Source organism: Sinohyriopsis cumingii, chromosome 4 (assembly GCF_028554795.1).
Source record: "Sinohyriopsis cumingii isolate HCF-2022 chromosome 4, ASM2855479v2, whole genome shotgun sequence".
NCBI lineage: Eukaryota > Metazoa > Mollusca > Bivalvia > Unionida > Unionidae > Sinohyriopsis > Sinohyriopsis cumingii.
The window spans coordinates 44,481,842-44,506,584 of NC_142964.1; the positions used below are offsets into that span (position 1 = coordinate 44,481,842).

At 34.0% G+C, this 24,743-nt stretch overlaps 1 protein-coding gene across 1 annotated transcript in view; it reads left to right on the plus strand.

The window, feature by feature from the left end:
* The first annotated feature begins 210 nt into the window (after positions 1-210).
* The window catches only part of LOC149801070 (deoxyribose-phosphate aldolase-like), a 49,001-nt gene continuing 24,468 nt past the window's right edge, over positions 211-24,743 (plus strand). The window contains exons 1-4 of the mRNA XM_089955103.1: positions 211-255; positions 2,891-2,988; positions 7,319-7,466; positions 23,967-24,065. Coding sequence (XP_089811229.1) covers positions 225-255; positions 2,891-2,988; positions 7,319-7,466; positions 23,967-24,065 — 376 coding nt within the window. The 5' untranslated portion in view covers positions 211-224. The remainder of the gene's footprint in view (positions 256-2,890; positions 2,989-7,318; positions 7,467-23,966; positions 24,066-24,743) is intronic.

Sequence of the window (24,743 nt, forward strand, 5' to 3'; positions counted from 1 at the left end):
TCGTTTAAAATAAATCTGTTATCCATATTCGGTTGAAGCCATACATGGAAGTACACACATCAAAATACCCACTAAAAAGATTTAGCATTGCATCGTTATGTATGCAAAGTCTGTATAACTAACCCATATTAACATTTGTCCGATATTGGCTATCAGGATCAAATATGCTAGGGGATGTATTATGATTGACACCGTTAGACCTAACAATTTATCTCCCCTTCGAGATGGCTGCTCGAAATCCTGGTGTAGACTTTGGTATGTCATTTAAATTAATTTTCACTTATCATTGCATGTCATTCAAAAAGCAAAACATTTTGTGATCATTATAACGTTTTTAGTTTTTCAAACGTGTTTGGGTTCAGCTCCGTCAGCAATGCATGATACGGCGACCTGATAGGGACACCTTGAGCATGACCTAGCTACCGTAGTCCCATATTTATGTATAACGTCGACCCATAACGTTATATGCTCTATGGGGGAGGGTCGGCGTCTTACTGCTTGAACAAGCAGTGCTCAGAAACTAGACGCCAGATTTAAGCAATATGTGACATCGTTGGCAGCCCATATTGACACTGAATCACAGATTAAAGTCTACATTAATTTGGGGAGACAGTTTTCAACAGCTTCCAGCTTTTTGCTGAATTCCCATATAGATTATATTGTTGCAAATTATACTTGAAACTGTTTTCTTCAGTAAATACTGTTCAGACAAAGTCTAATTGCTTTAGTCGTCCTGCAATTACCGTTATGACATTGTCCTCATTAAACTATAACCTAGTCCTATATGTAAGACCTGATGCTGATATTTATGTTTTGGGTACCTAAACAAAATCAGCATGTGCTATGTCTTACATGTAGGACTAAACTATAACCAAGCACAGTCAAGTAATTGAGTTTGTAGAACTAATGCTGAACATGCTAATTTACGTTGTTTTTTTTTTTAATTGTCAGAATGTAATCTATTCTGGGCTCCTTGGTTTTGATGCACTTAAGCACATACTTTCACCTTTTCAGAATTATAGTTCTTTTATTGTGATATCTCATTATTTTAGAAAGATTAGTTATGTTTGCAAAGTATGGAACAAATGACAATGATATATTCCCTCTTTATTCTTCATTGCTTGCATTCAGACAGATGACAACTTGTTGTAAATATTGTGTATTACACCCACCCCCACCCCATTTTGATGCACCTCATAGAAGTCTATTTCTTCCTGTGACAGCATTGTATGAATGATCAGATGATGATAAAATATTAGAAAGGAACATCAGTAGCAAATAGAAACTAAAGTATATTGGACAAATTTAATAAAGAAAGTTAACCTAACATTCCTAAAGCTTTTCTTTTATTTATCATAATCTTGATTTTGTAACAAATTTTGTTGCCACAGCTATAAGAATCAGATTGGGAAAAAGGTAAGTATTATTATTCAAATTGTCCACTAGAGTTTAAAAAAAGTATAATAGATTTAGCATATAACTTTTTTCCAATACTTAAATGGCGTTGTGATTTGTGAATATATCAAAGCTCAATCATTGACTGTACTGTTTGTGGAACTTTTAAAAATCCTTTTGCATCCTTCATAATTTATGTCTCTAAAAGTGCAAATAATCAGAGCCAAAAGACATAATGTGACTAGAGAAGGTTTTATTTTCATTGATTGCAATCCTTATCATTATCAGACCAATTTATAAAAAATAAATTGGTCACAATAAGTTATATATCAAGATTCTCTTAAAGGCTGATAAAAATTACCCTTAAAGTAAAATTGCTTATTGATCACATAGAAAATTCTATATTTTTAATAAGCAGAAATGTTGGTTTAATTATAAATATATATCATAAAATTATGTTTCATGTAAATTTCCTCAAATTATAAAAGCAAAGAAGTAACTCAAAATACATGTAATGACTGTTCCACATAAAATCTTGTAATGTTGTACACAATCCTAAACTTTATTACTGATGCATTTATCAGATGTGGGTCATGTGACTAATGTCTGCTGAGTAACAGACTGGATGCTTATTATGTCAGGAAGTTGATTTACCCTGTCAGAATATGCCCTGCAGAGCTATATGATCTGTTTCTCAGAACAATTGCTTTTTGTTTACATAGATATTGGGTGCAATATTCTGTGAGGTAATATGTTTAAAGTGGGATATCATTTTTTTGTAAATGAGGCCATTCCAGATATACAAATACATCTTGTTGATCATATATTTTAATGTAATTTGAAATGTATTGTTTGCAAACAAATTGTGTTAAGAGTTAAATTATGCAGCCAGAGGTCATTTCATGTACCTCTCTGTGTATTTGTAAATAATACACACACTGTATTTGTAAAGGATTCATGCACAGCTTTATTTCAGTTCTTATTAAATGCTTATTTTAAGAAGCTTATTGGGTGTTTCAAGAAGCCTGATGAATAACATACTGTAAAGAAAGACTGTAGATAGTATCAAATGAGCGTGAACATGAGAAATATACAGTAAAGAGTATATTTGGATAGGTTAATTACAAACATGAACATAGCCTACAATAACCTTTGCTAGCACTTTATGCACTATCATTAGAGGGCTAATTAAGTTTAACTATTTTACATTAATTGTTAATTATAAAAGTTAATAAGGCATACTTGATAAGTATGTTAAAGTATGTACATTTAGAGAGGAAGAGGAAATATACGTATAAAGTAATAATAATAGCTGGCAGTTATTGTTTTGATGGATAAATGCAATGTATATGCGTATCTCTCTCTCTCTCTCTCTGGTATAAAATGTTCACCTTTCTGGCTCCAAATGAATACTTCAATTGAAATGAAACTTTACAATTGACATTCTCTGTTGGATTTTGAATAACACCATAATATTTTCAAATTTCTTTTGCAGATGCCAGCTGGCTAGAAAATGTGTACATAAATCTTCCTGCTGTCCAGCGAAGAGCTGACACCTTGGGAACAAGAAGAACAGTGAAGAAACAGTGGCAGGTGGGCACCAATAATAGCTGTTGTCAGAGCTTTATCCCATGTTGTTTTGTATGGTATCAGCTATTGCAGTTTACAAAGAAAACGTAGCAGTCATTTTGAACCTTGATTGTGGACGTGATCTTCATTACCGTTGGTCAGTAATCAGAGCTGGCTTTAGGGTGTATGCAGTATATGTCCTGGGCTACATTTGTTCAAACACCATGGAGACCATCTTATTTAATATTTGTGGACCTTGTTTAACAAACTAGAACTAGAGGCCATTGAAAATTGAAACTTTCTTCCGAAAGCTTACAAATGTTTGGATGTCCATACACAAGAATCCACCACTAAATAGGCAAATTAATTCATGTCCGAAGGATTAATTTATCACAGCTTTAAGATGTTTATTTTTAGCAATATTTTTCCTCCATTATCCTGTAATTTAGAAGACCAGATTGGTTCATTTTGTTACAGGCATGATCTGGAGGAAAAGTTTCTGATTAGTGGTGCAACCAATGGCTATGATTTTGAGTTCCCTCTGACCTCTTCATCCTGGGACAGATGACTTGATAATTCAGTCCACCCCAACATAACTATCCTTCATTTAACTGTCACTGGTTTTGAATGGTTTAAGAAACACTGAAGTGACTACTGTTTTAATTTTCAAAACTTTTAGTATGATTAAAATTTAGATCTCTGACATAATGGAGATCTGACATACACCGAAATGAGTCTTTGTTCTGTTCAGTATTTGGTTCACCCATCAAATTGCTGCTTGTAAAAGATAAAAGCTAAGCTGGCCTTCAAAATAGTACTATTAAAGGTAAAAGCCAAGCATGCTTTAAGTGGTGGTTGTTGTTGTTGTTGTGGGGTTTAACGCCATTTTTCAGCACAAGATAGGCTATGTATGGCGGCCAGTATTAATGGTGGAGGAAGAACCCGGGAAATCCCCGGGAAGAACCACCGACCCACGAGAAGCTACTGGCAAGCTTTCTCACATACCCACATTGGGAGAATCCTAGACTTGAACCCACGCAGACAGGTGAGATGGCAGTGATCCGTAACGGAGAGCGCTTTAGACCACTCGGCCACTCGGGGCCCCTGCTTTAAGTGGTATTTGGCAAAGTTGCAAATGCTAGTTAGATTTTTCAGATGAAACTCTAGTAAATTCAGAGATGATTTTAGTACCATACATCCTCTCATCCCTTCCATAACTTATTGAAATTTCTTGCATACATCTCTCCCATGATAACTTATACAAAATGGGGTCCATCTAAACTGCATGCGAGGGTTTGAGTTGCAAATGGCCCTAAAGAAAATTAAGAAGTGGATGGCATTCAAGCTGGACATCGAGAAAACTAGGGTGGAGGGGTAATGGGGCTGATTAATGGCTGAATGCACAGTTTATAATTGTGTTGGTAATGATTGTCAATAAGGAGTGTTTTCTTAGGAAGCCTTGTTCACTTTTTTTGTATAAATTATGTTTATTTTTAATATATCCAACCTCTAAAAGATCAATAATAGAATTACTCTGACTGGCCTCACCAACCATCACATACTCGTAAATCTTGTATATTACATCACTATTTGTTTTTTGTTCTTCTTCATGATTCACAATGAACCAAGATTCCATTCTTTCAAAACTTTGGATATTTTTTCATAAAACAACTGTCAGTGAAGGAATTCAATTTTTCTGTTGTTCTATTAATAAAATACTGATGTAATGATTTCATTGCAAGTAATAGTAAAACATCTTCTCATTCATAAGGAAATCACTTTGTGCCAGTTGAGGAATTTTAAGTTCACTACAAACTCAGGAACTCGCTTCTCAATAAATAACCATATCAATGAAACAAATTATTATTCACTAAGTACTCATTTTGCTATCTTTAATCATATCTGTGAATGAATAGGCTAATTTAAGGTAGTTAAATTATATTACTTAATAGATAATAATATTTATAGCAGTGTTTCATGGATCAATTGAAATGAGTCGACCTGACAAATCGGGACAGCTAGCTCTTACATAGGTAGGATTTGCATGACATTTAAGTTTTCTTTTATTCCACCTCCCTTTATTTGATTCTGATAAAAATACATAATTAACATGATAATGCCAAGGTAATCTTTTAATGAAGTTAATTCAACAAATGCTACTGCATGTTGGAGATCAAAACATCAGCACTTAATTAGGCTCTCACAGAAAGCTCTTGGAGAACCTGAATATTGAAGATTGACATTTATCATGCTAAAATACAAGAGGGCATATTCCATTTGTGATGAGTACACTGAAACCAAATTAAAAGATATAACCAAAATGTAAATTTCACTTCAAAAGAACTTATTTAATTGCTATCTTTTTATTAAAGTGTTGCCACATGAGATGTTACATATTAGTGATATTTTCATTGAGACACATTTTGTCAAATATTTTTATTTACAGAGACCTGAAAATGTTGTTTGGAAAGAGAATTTAACAAAATATTTAACTAATTAAAAGTTGAGGATTTCATGATGTTGACTGAAACTTCCAGGTAGTGTCCACCATTTTCAATAATAAAATGAGCAAGACATAAAGGTTTCAGTTACCAGTTGGATCGTGATTTTCTTTGTGTTCATTAAATAGGGCTTAGTTTTGGGTATTTTCTGATTTAAAAAAAAAAAAAGGGATTCATGCCAGACTCCATGCTCTATTCAGGTTTGCAGGTTATCAGGGTGTGAATTAAAGAGGGATTGGTGTACTCAGTATCATTTATTAAAAGAATTCCACTACAGTCATATTTTTGTTTAACCTTGCTTCCAGTGTAGTATATTTCCACTGAGGACTTCCTGTAATCATATGACCGCAGTATGAAATATATTGCTAATTTGACATTCACTAACCTAAAATTAATCACTGGATTATATTATGTGTAACCAGTTAGAAATTAGGAAAAGATTAAAGACATTAATAAATTATGGTTGAATTAGTCATCACTAAAAAGAGTTCAGGTATTGATTTGGTATTTGTATTTAATGTTTGTCAGCTTCCAAATGGACATGATCTCCTAATACTAAATTGCCAAAATCTAAGCAACTAAAAAATCACACAAAATTCAGTAATGGGTGGAGAGAGGATTTATTTTGGCTGGAAACAAGTTTATAGGGCATGAATATGCATTCTGCCATACCCTCAGAGTCAACAGGAAAAAAATAAACTTTGAGCTGAAGTGGGTAGAGTTGTGATGGACTGGATGGAGTTGTATTAATATTGCCACATTGCCATGCAGGCACTTAAAGACATTTTTCATTATGAGGAAAAATCAGGCTAACTCTAGAAGAGGCTAGAAAGTGGATGCATTGCAGTTAAAAACGTTTCAACTCCAGTACCAAATACTTCCTTCTAAAAAAAGTTATGAAGCTAGAAATTATGAAGGGATTTTTGAATTTATTCAATATTTCACCAGAAAACATAGTTCAATGAAGTGACGTGCCTTCAGCAAGACTTGCTAGACTTTTTCTGGGAACAGTTACTTGTTTCTGAGGATACTGTCTTATGCTTGTAACGATTTTACGCATCATTGTTTCTGATTCAGGATAAAACATTTTTGATATTTAAATAAATTTTGATAAGTATTTGGTGCATTTTAATGAAATTTACATTGCAGAATCAGAGCCAGTAAAATGCTAATTGTTGACCAGCCTAATTTGCTATTACAAAATTTGAATGCAGACTCACTTCTCGCTATTTTCCCAACATTGGTCTTATTAAAACAGATAAGTGAAGTCATTTTACCAACTGTGTCAAGTCCAGTATGATCCCTGAGAAATATTCACCAGCAAAATTACTTGTTTCTCCTGCTAGTCATGAAACTAAAGAGTTTGTATTGAGGTTTAGAATTGGAGTTGGGTTAGAGCATCTGCCTCGGATGCAGGAGGTTGCAGGTTCGATCCCCGGCCAAGTCATACCAAAGACTGAAAAAATGGTACTAGCAGCTGCCTCGCTTGGCGTTAAGCATTAAGAGGTTAGTGCTGGGACTGGTCAGCCTGGTGTCAGGAAAATGTGACTGGGTGGGGCATGATGCTACATGTCTTTGGCATTATACATCATAGCGATATGACTGAAAAATGATTAAAACGACGTGAAAAATCCAGTTCACACACACACAAGAAATTGTTATTTTCTTGCCTCCAGTTATTGCAGTTGTCCTGCCTCCAATAACATTGATAGCATTTTTCTACTGCCATGCTTACAACAAGGTAAACACAAGATTTTAGTGTTACATTTTATGACAGTCTTATAAAGTATGTTACGAGAGAACTGTTAAAGTCATTGAACTATTATGATACCACCTGATATCTTTTTTTATAGGCTGCCTGGTTATTAAGAGCGGTTGCCTGTATTGACCTGACTACTTTGTCTGGAGATGATACAGAATCGAATGTCAGTCGTCTCTGCTTTAAAGCCAAGAATCCCGTCAGGGAAGACCTACTTAAAGCCATGAAAATGGAAGATGCAGGTAAGTTGATCAAGAATGATTGAAATCATATTTATTTAGGATAGGAGCAGGAGGAAACAGTATAGTTGATGATGTGGGAGAGTTGCGAGAATTGGTAATATAGTAATCCCTCAGAATATGCAACTACTTATGAACCATTCAAGGCAGAGTCCTTAGACGATGGGATATGCTTGGTGGGGGTGCACAGATTGGAACCATCCCAGGTTGTAGGACTTGTGGTCGACATTAATGCACATATGTTTATTGAGGTAATAGAGTTTGGGTCGGGGATAGTGAGGAAAGCCCAGGGATAATGCAGCTTTACTCAGATTTTTTTGTTTTAAATAACTTGGTATCTTCGGTGTTTCAGCGTATTCAGTTTCATGCATAAATTGTGAATCTTAATGTCATGTCTTCTCATGCACCTGTTTAGTGTCAGTCTGTGCACATATCACAATTGCCTGTCTCAACCATGATTGTTTCCAATGTTACCTAGACTCAGTACCATTTAAGAAAGGTAGACATACGTGTGACAGACACCAGGATCTCAAACCAGTAAAATTAAAAGTTTTGATCAGTAGATTGGCTTCTAAATCATTATGTGTTTTATTGGCATACATTTTACATTTTGAAGGAAATTGAAACAAAATAAGAGCATTATTTTTTGTGTATTATGTTGATAGATAGTATAATATAATTGCAAGTTTTGAAGATAAATTTGATTTAGATTCAGATGTTACAATAATAATAACTAATGCGAGTCAGTATATAGTCAATTAATAAAAAAGAAAGATGCTTTTTATTATAGTTCAAAGCAATGGTTTTTTAGTAGCATCCACTTGAATAATTTGTTTTCTTCACATTATAACTGTCCTGGTGACATTCACTCTGATTTTTAAGCTTCACTCTTAACAAGCTGCTAGTAGTTTTCTGGTCCAGATTTCCCCAGGAATCACTTTGTTTTATGAGGAATGGATAATCTATATCATTTAACATTAGAATGTTGTAATGACAGGACAGCTATGCTCGGTCTGTAGTGAATTTCTAGCTTCAGTTTCCTATTGCTGGGTTTATAGGTTGTTGACTGCTCTTGTGAGTTGGACTTGAGATGTATTCCTGATCTCATCCTTGGGACTTCTCTTACTTCATGGCTCAGAACCAGAACTTTGTTGGCAGGTTTCACTACTATAATTATTGATATAGACTTTAAAAAAACATTGAAATATACATGTATTTATGCTTTTATGAATAGTTTATCCCAATTTTAACATTAATTTCTTATAGTGTTTACTGATCTATTTTATCAAGGGATGGAACTTAATTTATGAATATGAAATGCAGAAGAAGCATACTTTTCAAACTTTAAAACATACAGTGCAAATTCAGAACCTTTGCTACTCCCCTGCACATGCATAAAACTCTGATATCCATGCTCTATCGAACTTGCAATATTTCTTGGCCATTGGTTTCTTTGCATTGGGGTAAAACACATTTTGGTATTTTGCTATGAACTGAACACAAGTTGCAAGAGGTGCCCTTAAATATTTTTGCTAAAACATTTTGAACAATACAGTAACAAATTAGACCTGACACAAAATGAAAGTACTCACTGTAGTGTGTCTGCTGAAATAATTTGTTATGGTTGGTCTCAACATCTCATCTCCCTTTTGGCTTGGTAGGTCGATTTTCATCAGGGGCTCAGAAGACAACAGGACCACCTTTTATTCCTTCATTACTAATAATTTCTCAAAAGACATCCTGCAACAGCTTATTGTGTACACATCTCAGCTGTTCTTGAATATGTGATCTGCCATGCACTATCTCACTGCCGTTTGTACTGGTAGAATATTTCTGGTCCCAAGTAGACTTGTTCTTGCTGTTTTCTATATAGTGCTGATAGAACATATCGAAATATGTTTTTTAATTAAATATATAGAAAAGTTCTTGTAATTTTCAAAAGTGGTAGATTTCAGTTATAAAATCGTATGTTTGGTAGCTGGCCTTTAAAATAGTATAGTTTTGACTTACCACTGGTAGAATCACATGTATGGGAAGATGATATTTGGTGCTGAATTTTAATGGTAAAAATAGGCAGAAATCAGGTTTCCATATTCACATAAGGCAGAGCAATTTCGTTTCTTATATCCATCTATCTGTTCATCCAGCCTCATGTTCCGTTTTGTTTCCACATAACTTGTATCATAATTTATATTATCCCATATGAGCAAGAGAGACAGACCTCCATCACCAGACTCAAAAGTCCTTTCCATTGTAGTTCTTTCGAACCATAATTTCACTTTTGACTTAATTACTGGATGCCAAATTCAAGCATAAATGGCTGAAAAATTTCAGACATAAAATTTGACCCTTGAATACATTGGACAGATTTGGGAAAGCCAAATTGAGTAATAAACTTTATCAAAGCTTTTCTATTCTTTTAGTTCTAATATTCCTCAAAGGAATTGCCTATGGGAATCTTGTTGATTCACACATTATGGTCAACAAGTATTGGTTACCCGACTTGGTCTTAGGTAAGGGACCGACACAATCTATATTATTCTGCTCAATGGTTCGTCAGATGCAGGAATAGGTTGCAGATGAGCCTTGGGTATCTTCTGATTAGGTTTTCCATTTGACAAGTGTGACAAGATCTGCAGTATTTACAAACATCACTTTAAACTTTTGGCCAATAGAAATGAGTCAGGATCTTGTGATAAGGCTTATTAATCCCTAAATGACCACCCAAAGGAGTTTCATGGGCCAGACTAAGAATTTCCTGTCTGTACGATTTTGGAACTACAGTTTGATAGTTCACTGACCACTTGTTACCAGCAGTACTTAAGGTAGTCTCCATCTTCTCATAGAAACATAAAAAGGAGATCTTAGGATCTTTTTCCTGTTCGATGACAAGGTATTGTCATTTGTCACCCGGATTAGAATAAAGAGAATGAGTAATTGAAAGCGGATCACTGTGATCAATAATCTTTGACTGATCCAAACAAAGAGTGAAAGTGACCTCATCAAAAGCCTGACCAATACATGTGTTAGCTAAAGGAAATATTTCCTGATCAACATCATTCTCAAGAGCTTTCTTTGCCATAGCTCTAGTAACTGCACTAGATGAGTATAAATCACAGAATTCTTTTTCAATAGGATCGACTTTCTGATCCAAACAAGGCTTGTTAGTTACAAGTAGATTAATCATATCCATATCTCCAGCTAGGTCATTGCCTAGTAATACATGAACACCCTCAATGGGTAAAGAAAACACTGTTCTGACTGTCACGAGTCCTGAGACTAAATCTGATGACAAATTTACACAGTAGAGAGGAACATTAACAAAGCCACACTTTGCTCCCAGAATAAGAATACTCATCAGAAGAAGACTTCTCAGATAAAAAGCAAAGTACTTGATAATAAAAGATTCTGAGAAGCTCCTTTGTCCCTTACAATATTAATGGGATAGGATTGGCCGATTCACCCACGAGTGATATAGAACCCTTCGATACAAATGGTTCATAATTATCCGTAATAAAATCAGACTGGGGTTTATTAGATCCAGCAAATGTATTTCAGTACATGACCATGACCTCTTAGAAATAAGAGCATTTGGAATAGGTCTGTCTTGATTCTGATGCTTATATTTCAATTTGTAGTAATCAGAAATAACGTGTCCTTTCTTCTTGGCAATAGGTACACGAAGGAAGAGATAATGACTTTTAATCAGTCTTATCCAAAATATGATTTCTAAACGTTGTGCCAGATTGAGATTTAGAAGGGCTCGTATTAGGCTGAAATAATTTTTTTACCAGAAGACTGCTGAGTGGAAGACTTACTTAAAAAAGAAATGTTATCAGCTAAGATATACTCGTCAGCAGTGTTTTCTAAAGTTTCAACAATATGCTCATCAAGATATGTCTTAACATCACTATGGATGCAATTCTTAAACTCTTAAAGTAATATGAGTTGTCTTAGATGTTCGAAATTTTGATCAACTTTCTTGGTTAAGCACCACCTATCATATAACTGTTCTTATTCTTTTGCAAATTTGATGTGAGTTTGTCCACCTTCTTTTTGATAGTTTCTGACTTTTCATCTGTAAGCCTCAGGCACTAACTCATAACCCTTTAAGATGGATTCCTTAACCAGATCATAGTCAGCACTTTGCTGTAGTGACAGGGAAGCATAGATGCCTCTGGCTTTTCCAAGAGGTGCACTTTGTAATAATAGAGTCCAATGCTCTCTTGGCCATTTTGAATTTTCAGCAATTTTTTCAAACTGAGGCAAATATTTTTCTACCGTACTTCTTTTTCTCTAAAAGGGGGCACTAACCTAATATTCTTAGTAACATCAAAACTTGAATTTATGTGTAAAGTGATGTGCTTGTCACTTTGCCAGCTCCAGTTCTTTTAATCTAAATTGAGACTGTCTTTGTTCCTTTTCTTTTTGAATTTGCACTTGTCTCTCTGCAATTACATTTGTTTCTCTCTATCCTCTTTCTCCAATAGCAGTTACTTTTCTTCTTTCTGTAACTGCATTTGTCTCTCTCTCCTCTTTCTCCAATTGCATTTTCTTCTCTCTCTTTCCTCTTGATCTAATTGAATTTTTCTTCTCCTCTAAATAATAAGTTACATTTAACTCTTTCCCCTTGATCTAATTAAATTTGTTTCTCTTCTTTCTCTTCCTGAAGCTCAAGCTTTATTAACTCTAATTCCATCTTGCATATTAATTTTAGTTCCTTTACTTTTTTTTTTTAGAGTCTGATACAGACCTACTAATCAAATCCAAATCACCTTTATCCAAAATATTCTTTTCCACGAAAAAATATTGGACCAAAATAGTTTTTATTTCTTGCTCTGTTGAAGAAGCTTTTGCCACAAAACATCATATTTTCTGGCCAGTTGAAGCAATTTATCTTTTGTCAAGAAGTCTAACTGCTCCTGGGTAGGACTTGAAATAAAGATTTCCACTTTTGATGACATTGTAAAAAGCTTGCTCATTTGACTAAAGATTTCTAAAATGTGAAATAATACTTGAGATTTTAAAAATTCAGAAACAAGGGGAATTTAAATTTCAAAAACAAAGTTTTCTGAAATATTTTAGCAATATTTGTATCCCATGGATGAGCGCCCAATTTTCTTTTACAAGTCTATGCTTTTAAAATAAACATGGTAACAGAAAAGAGTGAAAGACAACAAGCTTTGCAAAATTTAACAAATAATTTTTTTCCCTAGAATACAAAGTGAAAATGAGAAAAAAGAACTTATGGTATTGCAAATTAAGTGGCAAAATAATCCAAGAATTACCAACACATGTCCTAATAATCGAAAATCCTGAATAAAACTCAGTACAAGTCCCAAAGAGATCCAAAACTGAAGGCAATGATGTATCTGTTACAACTTATGGAGTGCTGATGTATAAACAGTCTTTTGCTGAATCCCAGTAATATAATTCCATGTTTGAATATACTATAAATTCCAATGAATGTCTTTATCCAAGAATTTTATAGAAGCACTTTTGTATTTCTAGAGAAAATAATCACTTGAGTTCAATAATTTGACAAAGAAAAAAAATTCAGGCGAAACAATGGTCACAACATAATACAACTTGAAAATACTAGCTGTTAAAGCACAAACGAACAAGTCCGCACAATTACAAGATTATATAGCTCTCTACTTGACCTCAAGTCACAATTAGCATTTTCTAAAAAAAAAAAACGTTATCTAATTGGAAAATAACCTTCTATATAGAATGAGCCTAATGTTTACAAAATCAAAACCATAACCTGTAAAATTCACATTGGAAACTCCAAAACTTTGACCCAGATTAACATATTTACCTCTTCTGTTAATAATGATCCTGATAATAAGCTCATAAACATTGTTGACATAAAATGAAATAAAAAAAGAAGAAAAGTCAATCAGGTCAAGCAGAAATGAACTCAGTTTTGGACAAGGTCAAGTCCACAAGTCCAGCATACAATGTTACATAACAATAGCATGTAATGAAATAATTTTTTTTTTAAAGCTACCAAACAAACAATTAAATTAAATATACATAACACTTGTTTTTCTTGTGTTTTCACGAGATTTTTTTTTAATGTGATTGGACCATACAGCCACATAAAAGGAATAAAATGCATTTAACAAGTGCTGAAAGCCAATTATTATTTTGGTGACTGGATGGTCTGATTTTATGATAATATATCCTGAATCAATGACATTATTTTATGTAACAAATATACATGTTTGAGGATTTTAAATCTCCATCAAATTAAAAATTATTTGCAGTAAGCAACATTTTTGCGTCTGAAATAAGTAATGAAAGGAAATTTTTATGACAACATTTGCAATATTTTGCCCTTGTAAAAGTGATCATTTTGATATTTGTTGAAAACTGAATTGTTAAAATTCTGTAACTTTGTTATGTACTTTAATTTTGTTAATCATGTTTAAATTAGTTTCCAGATCCTGATTTTGTTAATACATGGCTATATTATTTCACCTCAGTCCATTTGTGACATCTGCTTACAAAATAACATGCAAAATATAAACTGTAATCTAGTACATTATTTAGTTGCCTCTGTTACAAAGACTTGCAGTAAATCTTTCTGCAACATAAGCACAGGCAATTCAGATTTATTAATTTGATCAGTTGGTCAACCATCTTTGGTGATTGCAATAACCCTATTAAGTTAGTCAGTGGCATAGAGTGGGAAACAATCATGCTGTAAAACTCATTGCTAGTAAAACAGTCAGAAATTCTCTGATGCAGTTCAGTGGAAATGAACATTGAAAGTAAATAAAATTTCTGCAGCAAATGTGTAATAAAATTATTAAATTCATTGTGCAATAAATGATACTAAAAATTATGTGTTTTTAATCAACATCAGGATTTTAGTGTTTATGACTTGATAAATTATAAAGAAATTTATTTTTTAATTAAAATCAGGATTTTAATGTTTAGGACAATAAATTATAAAGAAATTTATTCTTTAATTAAATTCAGGATTTTAATGTTTATGACAATAAATTATAAAGAAATTTATTCTTTAATTAAATTCAGGATTTTAATGTTTATGATTTGATAAACGATAAAGAAATTTATGCTTTAATCAGCATCAGGATTTTAGTGTTTATGACTTGATAAATTATAAAGAAATGTATGCTTTAATTAAATTCAGGATTTTAATGTTTATGATTGATAAATGATAAAGAATTTATGCTTTAATTAAATTCAGGATTTTAATGTTTATGACTCGTTAATATATGCTCTTGGAGCACTTAGGAAATCTAACATTGATATCAAAGAACCAATTTCAAATCGCTAAAAAAATATAATTTTGTCAATCTGTCAATTATAATGTGTCAAGTATGTGTAACATTTTGCAACTGTTAGTGTCAGAATTGTCAGATCTTGTTGTATTTTACATGAAATCTGCATTATTTTTGAAGTTCAGATTACTGTTTCAGATGTTTGCAAGCTTTTTTTCTTCTGATTCCACTATTAAGCTTATGATAAGTAAGTTTTGCTGGTTTTCACTATGGAAAGTTTGTTTTTTAATTTAATAAAATGTTCTTGTTTATTTTTTGATGTTATTTTGGGTAGTTCATTACAGCCTGCAAAATTATTTTGTTCCTTTTAAACTGTATATGAATGGATCATGTAAATTGGCAGATATTTTTAAAAGTCAAATATATATCATTTGTTTGAAGAAAGAAAAAGAAGTTCAGACATTTGTAATTTGCATGGCATAAATCATTATCATTGTAATGTATCTACCATGACTTATAAAATAATGATTACCTTTTGATATCATTCATATCTAAGCACTAAGACAAATGATGCTCTGCATAATGTGAGGGATAGAAAAAACTGCAACTCAGCATATATCCGTGAAGGAATGGTGGCCATGGCCATGTAGAGTGTGCGTATGTGTGTGTGTGTGTGTGTAATCTGCATTTTTAATGTAGCTTATATCAGTTTTTTAGTCATACCACTATGATGTCTCCAGGGTTGCCATTTATAATGATGTCTATCACTGGGGCATCATGCTTCAGACAAGTAGCATCATGTCCCACCCAGTCATATTATTCTGAGACCAGGGGTCCCCGAGTGGTTTAAAGCACTCACCGTTCCGGATCACTGCCATCTCACCTCTGTCTGCGTGGGTTCGAGTCCAAGGCTTGGCTAGCGTGGGTATGTGGGAAAGCCTTCCAGTAGCTTCTCGTGGGTCGGTGGTTCTTCCCTGGGTTTTCCAGGGTTCTTCCTCCACCAGTTATACTGGCCGTCATGTATAGCCTATCTTGTGCTGAAAAATGGCGTTAAACCCTAGAACAACAACATCTGAGACCAGGCTGACCAGTCCTAACACTAACTCTTAATGTTGAGTGCCAAGCAATTGCAGCTTTTGTGCCATTTTATAAGCCTTTGGTATGACTCAGCAGGGGTTCGAACCCACAACCTCCTACATCTGAGGCAGATGCTCTGATCACTTCCAAGTAGAATGTAGTTATTTCATTTAGGCTCCATTGTTTAAAAAAATGTTAAATATTTACGTGGTATGCAACAACTGGTTTGAATGTCATCTTGTTTCTGATCTGCTTTTTAGGCTTACAACTTGAAAACAATTTACTTGTAAGCTATTAACAATGTGCATGCCAAACAGTGTTTGTCTTGTGATCATTTTTTTTGTAGTACTTCTTATCTTGACAGTCGTTGAATACACATGTTCTTACAGTATTGGTAAATGGCATTATAATCCTTGTGGTAGTTTTGTACTGTTACTATTTGTAGTGATGAGAAAACTGGTCATACAACTGGACAAACTATCTGGCCATGCACATCTGCTAACAATGAATTTATCATGTGCATGTCCCTTGTGGGGATTTCTAAGGCTGGAGAGGGGTGCTCCCAATATATTATGTAAATTGCCATAGAAGTCTCTCCCCGGGCTCGAATTTGTAGGGAGTGAAATTATTGATAGAGAGAGGTAAGGCTCCGAGCCCCCAGTCAGCAATGCCAACAGTTAAATTATTAAGAACACAAAAGGTAAAATTCGAAAGAATAACAGTTTAATACAATTCAGTATTTAAATGATAATAATTTCACAATCACTCTTCTTCCTCTCGACCAAGTGATAGCCTATTGCATCTTCAGATTTATATTGTGAGATCGCTTTTCCACCTGTCCTTGTTTTCTACTCATGTGTATCTCTCTTATATCTTCTCTCCATCCGACTTCCCTCCTACCTCCTTCTCCTAGACTGCTTCTTCTCTAATTCCTCCTCCTCGACTCCTTTTCCTCCTCCTCCTTGACTCTGCTCTCTGACTAGCCTTCGATTCACAATGGACTTCTCCACTAGTCTCTAATCTGTCTCCTAGAGACTCTGGACTAAATCACACCAGAAGTATGCCCTCTAAAAGCTTCATGTGAAAACACAAGGACGTTAGCATATTTCTTTAGCCATTTCGTATCACACTAAACCAACAGCCAATCATCAGATAAAGGCTATTACATTTTTTCGGTCATGCATTCATGCACATCGAAATCACCCATATGCTCTTGTATGGTAAACAACGTCATATTAAAAGCATGGTATCAACTACTTATCATACAGAAATCAATAAATTGCATCAAATCCATATATATATTCCTAATCTCATTATACTGAACAATAGCACAGCAATCAGATGCATTTCTGTACATTACACTTCCACAAGGGTACACAAATATTCAAATATCCATATTAACTAATTTTACATACTACTACCATTTTCCAAAGTTACTATTCAATTCAACAGTTGCAAAATCTAGAATATCACATGAATAAGTGCACTAGTTTACTACGAAGTAACTAAATAGTGAATTACAATATTAATTCTAACCACGAGCTGGGTTCTCGTAACAATTACGAACAGGATCACTATAGCCACGGGGTCTAACATATATACATGGCTTCTAATCAGTTCCTTTGTTCTTGTCTTACATAATCACGGGCAGGCAACATGACATCCCTCTACATGGTTAGCAATTTTGTACATACAGTAAACCAAATTAAGCTTTTTAGATATGATAATATTGCAGCAATATATTTGATCGTATGTTTCCTGTGTTGCCTCTATGGGCCTTTTCTTTGTGTACTGGAACCAGTGCTAGAAAATAAAGGTGCTGTTTTAGTGAATACATCATCTGGCATTAGCCAGACCTAAATCACTTGGTGACACAGGAGGTAAAATTATTATACTTGATTGACTCTGCCAGTTTGGTATTGGATCTGTGGTAAAGATTAACATCTGACACAGATAACAACTATCAGTAACAGACCCATAGGTTGCCCATTGTAAAAATTAACACCTGATGCAGATAACAACTATCAGTAACAGACCCATAGGTTGCCATTGTAAAAATTAAGACCTGACACAGATAACAACTATCAGTAACAGACCCATAGGTTGCCCATTGTAAATATTAACACCTGACATAAATAACAACCACCAGTAGCAGACCCATAGGTTGACCATTATAAAAATTAACACCTGACATAAATAACAACTACCAGTAGCAGACCCATAGGTTGACCATTATAAACTTCAAAACCTGACATAAATAACAACTACCAGTAGCAGACCCATAGGTTGACCATTATAAAAATTAACACCTGACATAAATAACAACCACCAGTAGCAGACCCATAGGTTGACCATTATAAAAATTAACACCTGACATAAATAACAACTACCAGTAGCAGACCCATAGTTTGACCATTATAAACTTCAAAACCTGACATAAATAACAACTACCAGTAGCAGACCCATAGGTTGACCATGGTAAACATTAAAGGGGCTCTGCTCTATAAATTTTAAAGTTTACTTGGCTTTCATTTTGACTGTTTAAACTGTTGAATTTTTTAAAAACTAAGCTCTTGTACAGTTGATTAAGACTGAAGATCACATAGATCCCTGGCAAGGATCACTAAATAAAGGAAAAGGCTGAAGATCACATAGATACCTGGCAAGGATCGCTAAATAAAGGAAAAGGCTGAAGATCACATAGATCCCTGGCAAGGATCACTAAATAAAGGAAAAGGCTGAAGATCACATAGATCCCTTGCAAGGATCACTAAATAAAGGAAAAGGCTCAAAACCAGCCAGGGAAGTATGAGCCTTGTATGTCAGAATTAGGGCAGACGACCGAACCCTAATTCCAAATTCAATAAAATATTGTTTCATAATTGTTTTTGATTTGTTTGGAAGGAAACACAGCAACAGATTATAGTAGGAATAACATATGCACACAAAAACCTTTAAAAACGTTTGGAACAAGGAACATGGGTGGCCTCTCAAAGCTATCCACCTTAATAATAAGTGGATGGCAGAAAGGGGTCCACACCGATAAACATAGAAATGTTTTGAAATTAAGCTCATGTTCTATTTAATAAAGCTGAAAATCACACTTAAATGTGGCAAACTTTGACGTATGTAGGGCTTTCCTCGCCTAAGCTTGACTATGTTAATGTGATCATACAACAAATCAAAATAGATTGAAGGCATAAATGGCATGAGATGCTTTCACATTAAATTATGAAATAATAAAAGAATATTAGAACATTAGAACATTTCATTACTAGGACTTCAAAAATTTAATTCATGGATTATTTTTGGATTTCATTCTTAAACCGTAAGTTCTTCTTTTTTCACTTTTACAGTATTTTTCCAGGGATATAAATTATTTTTTAAATTTTTCAAAGCTGGTTGTTTTCACTTTCTTTTGTTTTTATGAGCCTAAACATGCAACATAAGACTACTCTTCTTGAAATAACGCATTTTTAGAGCAGTGTATAAAACAAGTAATTCATCCTGTAATATGATATTGGGGGTTATCTTAACATTTTACTAATTGAAAATTTATTTTATAACATCTCTCTCTTTCGTAAATAATGAAAAGAAGAGCCCTCTATACACACATGCTCATCTCAAATTCGTATAGTGCAAGTTTAAAACTAGTAAGTGAACTTCATGGGAATTTTATCATGAATAAGTTACACAGATGGTTCCTCAGACATATTATATTGACAAAGTAAATCCCATTTACTGCCAACTTAATTGCATGATATCATAAATGGAAATGTTTTGAACAGGTTGAAACTCTTGACCCTGTTATTATATATTTAATTTATTGTGTGATTGACCTTTGTACATAATTTAATTTATGAGTTCAGGTCTACCTTACTAGCAACATATTACATACAATAATATTTGTCTAAGATTTTAGGTTATATATTAAGATAAGTATTACTCAGAGGTAAACATGTTTACTTGGGTTTGAATTCAGGACATTGGTAATCCCCTCTGAAAACATGGTCTACCTGCTATTTTCTAGGTCATTTCCCAGGTAGCTTTCTAACACTTAGTAAACAGACCTGAACTTTTTTATGAAAATTCCATTAAGATGACAGAGTATTTTAGAAAATGATTATTGCAAAATAGGTCAGGTGGAGAAGTATATAAAGTTGTTTACATCAGAATTCCTAATATCTAATCCCAACATCTGTCTAGTGGCATCAATCTTTTAGTTATGTTCAGTTGAGAGGACTTAATTTATTAATTTATTGTATTCATTGGAGTTACAAAGTGCTCATAGATTTAGGACTATTTTGGAATTATTGTGGATTCATTCAGGGACATTTTTGATTATGTCATTGTGATTAATCAAGACTTTTGGCACATTAACAAATTCCAGCTTATTGACACATCAGCACATTCAGAATCGGAATTCATTTAGAACACTGTACTTCTGGACTTGTGATAGAACGTTAAGGACTATTAGGGATTTAATTCACATTACACTGTATGTTCTTTTTAAGTGTTCACTTTGCATTCAAAGGAAGTAAAACATTTATTGAATTTTACAAAACTTGTTAATTTATGTTTTTTTCTGTTGAATAGTTAAGGACCATAGAGTTATAACAACACTAATCTCAAATAAAAACGAGAATTATGATGTGGTAAAAAATACATTCTTCAAAAGAACCAAGTATGATACACTAGGCTTAGATTGAAATAACAGCATAATAAATGTAATCTGCAGGTTAAACATAGATCAGAGATTTTTCTCCTGGTTGCATTAAACTTAAGGATTATCCAATTAATTTGATGGGGGTGGGTGGGTGCTGGGGCAGGAAATATTTTAACACCAAAACTATACATTTCTAGTCTTTAGATAGCTTCTAAAAACTCTTGATCAAATTTGTGGATAAAGAACATATTATATCCAGTTATATTAATTGAGAAGTATTAACTATCCTGTTGTAGTTTAAAAAACCCACTTATGGTTTGAAAATAAATCCCAGGTCCCCCCCCCCCAAAAATAATTGGTAGGTGCGTTAGCAGACCATTTCTCGTTTCCCATAGATACAGCAGTTTAAAAAAGTGAAAAAGATATTTCTTTTATTTCTAAAGTTTGAAATTGCCAGGTTAGTTCTAAAAGACAGTATCAAACAAGTTTCCATTTGGCTTATGTCCAAGATGCTTGGTTGCTAATGAGGCTGTACAACACAACATACACCAAAACATTTCACATCAAACATTTCTTGAAAATTTGACATTAAATGAAGTGGTTCTCAAGATGTGAAAATTATGTTTCTCACGTGGTTATCATAGGGACCAAGATAAACATTTTTTGTGTAGATTATGACATTAGAAATATTTCATCCAATACTTTGATAAAAATGTTACCAATGTATTTGGGGGTGGGAGATGTGAAAATGTATTTTCTTCCAGGTTGCTAAGGAGTTTTAATGTTGCTGTGGAAGCTGTCAAAAACTACTTGCTTAAAAAAATACTCCTTCAACATTTAACCTAATATATTTATTTCTTTTGATGTCAGAGTGTACTTTTTATGTGATTGTTATGGGAACTAAAACTTTGTCAAGTCAAAAGTCTATGTAGTCTAAGCCTATTTCACAGATATTTTCATGGGAAGAGTTTTTGTTACCAGCATTAATATGTCATATTGAAGTTAATGGAAAGTTATTTTAGGAAAGAAATCTTCAGAAAAAGCTGCATGTCAGCATTATCTTCCATTTTATCCATTTTCAACCCCATATTACAATAGTTCCAGGTCTTGGAAATTGATGAAAATTCTGTGACAGAGGTGGCTGTGTTGCACATAATCAAGGCACCCACTATTTCATATTAGTGTCACATGGATTGATGGCAAAGCAAGTAGAGAAACCCTCTTAAAGTCTGCAGCTTTGATCTTGAAGATGACACCAAAACAGTGAGATGTGACACAATCTCAAGGCTTTAAATAACAAGAGTACCACACAGCACATAATATGCCCATCTTGTACCATTTTTCCTACCACTGACCTTGCTGTTAGAGCTACAGACCTGCCAGCTGCATCGTAAGGTGTGGAACTGTGTACAATTTCATAAAAATATATGAAGCAGTTTAACGACCTGGAGAAGAAAGCAGGCCACATACTTCCCTTGTGTTTAACCTTGACCTTTGGGGCAGAGGATATGACTATGAATATATAAGACACTACTTAGTCTAGATATACGGCAGGCTAAAGTTGCATGAAAATACCTTCATCATTCAAATGTTATACCTGTACAGGGATAAGTGTTGCTGATTTATATTTTCCCTAGTTGTGACCTGTAGCTTGAGAGTGAGGTCATGGCTAGCGTGTCTAACTATGATATATAACTAGCTCAAATTCCATTAAAATATCCTCATTAGTTTGAAAAATATCCAATAGAAAATGCAAAAATTTACAATGTGTAATTTCCCTTTCCTTGCTGAGAACCCAGCAGCAGGGGACCAGAATATGATATGTGCCTGACTGTCTTATTATGATGAATATATTAAATTTGAATGAATAAGAACCTTTTTCTTGCTATCCTTGAGAATTTGTCAGCCACAGACTTGACAAAAATAGATAAAAATGTTGGTCTTTGATTTAAACCTTGATGAAAATACCTTGAAAGTCACTCTGATACAGGGTGGTCCAACATCTTCAATACCATGGGCTGCATGGAAGCAAAAATATAACGTGTGTGGGCCAAACACATATATTGTAATAATTATACTATAATTATAGAATTGACTTTTTTGTATGAGCACAGTCTAAAAAAAATGACCCACATGTTTGTAGTTGGACAACTCTGCTCGGATAAATTTTGTTACAGTTTCTTGTTTTAGCCATTCACACCCTTGATCTTGACATGGTTATGTGAGGAGAGACCTTGCTTATAAGGCACTGATGATACAGGTGAAATATGCATTCTGTATAACTTGTGTGTGAAGGGAAATTGGTTTGCCACTTATAAAAATAAAGAATTCTAATGCATACATAATTGTTTCATTTAGTTAATATCCATGTATTGTGCAGAAATTTAGTAAATGCAAAAATAAAGGTGCAAACTGAGAAATATAGACTCATAAAAAGGCATGTAAATCTCGACCATGATCACTTGCGATATGTGCAGATGCTTTATCACAGGAAGAAAAAGAGAGTTATTTTAAGCTGTTGTAAAGTTCTGGTGTATATCCAAAACGGTGTGGTATAATTCAGTTTTGGCTTATGTCTTGATAATCTCATTAGCCATTTAACTTTGGAAACTCAGGTAAAATAACTTGGAATTGAATGAGGATTAATATGGTGATAACCAGTTTGAAGGCCAGTTTGGCTTTTACCTTTAATAGTACAATTTTGAAGGCCAGCTTGGCTTTTACCTTTAATAGTACAAGTTTGAAGGCCAGCTTGGCTTTTACCTTTAATAGTACAATTTTGAAGGCCAGCTTGGCTTTTACCGTTAATAGTACAGTTTTGAAGGCCAGCTTGGCTTTTACCTTTAATAGTACAAGTTTGAAGGCCAGCTTGGCTTTCACCTTAATAGTACAATTTGAATGTCAGCTTAGCTTTTATCTTTCATAGTACAGTTTTGAATGTCAGCTTGGGATTTACCTATAATAGTATTAGTTTCTAAGACTGGCTTGGGGTTTACCTTTAGTAGTAAAACAAGTTTGAAAGCTGGCTTGGGTTTTACCTTTAATAGTACAATAATTTTTTTATTCTGGCTCAGGTTTTACTTTTAATAGTACATCAAGTTTGGAGAATGGTTTGTGTTCTGTCATTAACATACAACAAATTTGAAGACCAGCAAGGGGTTTACTTTTAATAATGAAACAAGGTTAAAGGTGGGCTTGGGTTTTAGCTTTAATAGTACAACAAGTTTGAAGGTGGGCTTGGTTTTTACTTTTAATAGTACAAGTTGGCTGGCTGGTTTGTATTCCAAACATCAAAATGAAAGATGACATGATGGTACTTTGATGTTTTCTGAAATATATATTGACATTGACAATGGTCAGTTACATTGCAGTGCTAATTAGTCTGTGGTAGGGCTTAGAAAATTATTGGTTACCTTGCCCTCCTGATGATGGTATAGTTGGCTGCTATCACCTTTTCACAAAATTACACATTAAATTTTTAACTATTGTTTATTCTAATTTCAGGCATTACGGTTGGGGCAGTATGTGTCTACCCAAGCCGGGTTGCAGATGCTGTTAGAGCTTTGAAGGCAGCAAATGGATCACCCATTCCAGTAGCATCTGGTAAGTTATATGAAATTTTTGAAATAATTCATAATTTTGAGGGGTCCATTTAGCAGAAAGGTCTAAGGTGCTCACCTATACAGATCACTGACATCTCACCTCTGATCAGGTGGTTTCAGGTATCTGCTGGGCCAGCGTGGGCTTGTGAAAAAGCTTGCAATAAGCTCCCCGTGGGCCGGTGGTTCTTCCTGGGATGTTACTGGGTTATTCCTGCACCAGATAAACTGGCCACCATGTAGAATAATATCATGTGCTGAAAATTCATGTTAAAACAACAAACCACATGATAGGTTTATGTGCACAATTGGAACATCCAAGCCCCATCCCCAAAATTTGTACAATTCCAGATGAGGCTTGCTGACATAATCTGATTAAAATTGAGATCTGCTTATAATAAGACAAGAGGCTTGCTGACTTTTTTTGGTGCTAAAAATCATTTGTCTCATTTCTTTTGTATACCATTTTTTCCACCGTCATTTCTTTGTGTTTATTTACAATTATAGCCTTTCATGGGACATTCATTTGGCTCATGAATTGAGACTAGCAGGAGCCACTGTTGCACATTTTATGTTAGTTTGCATATGTGCTTGTATCTTACAAGGTGTCTGGTAGAAACTGAAATTAAAATTAGTTTGGAATAGGACTCATCATAACATAGCTTTCTCAATGTTAATGTAA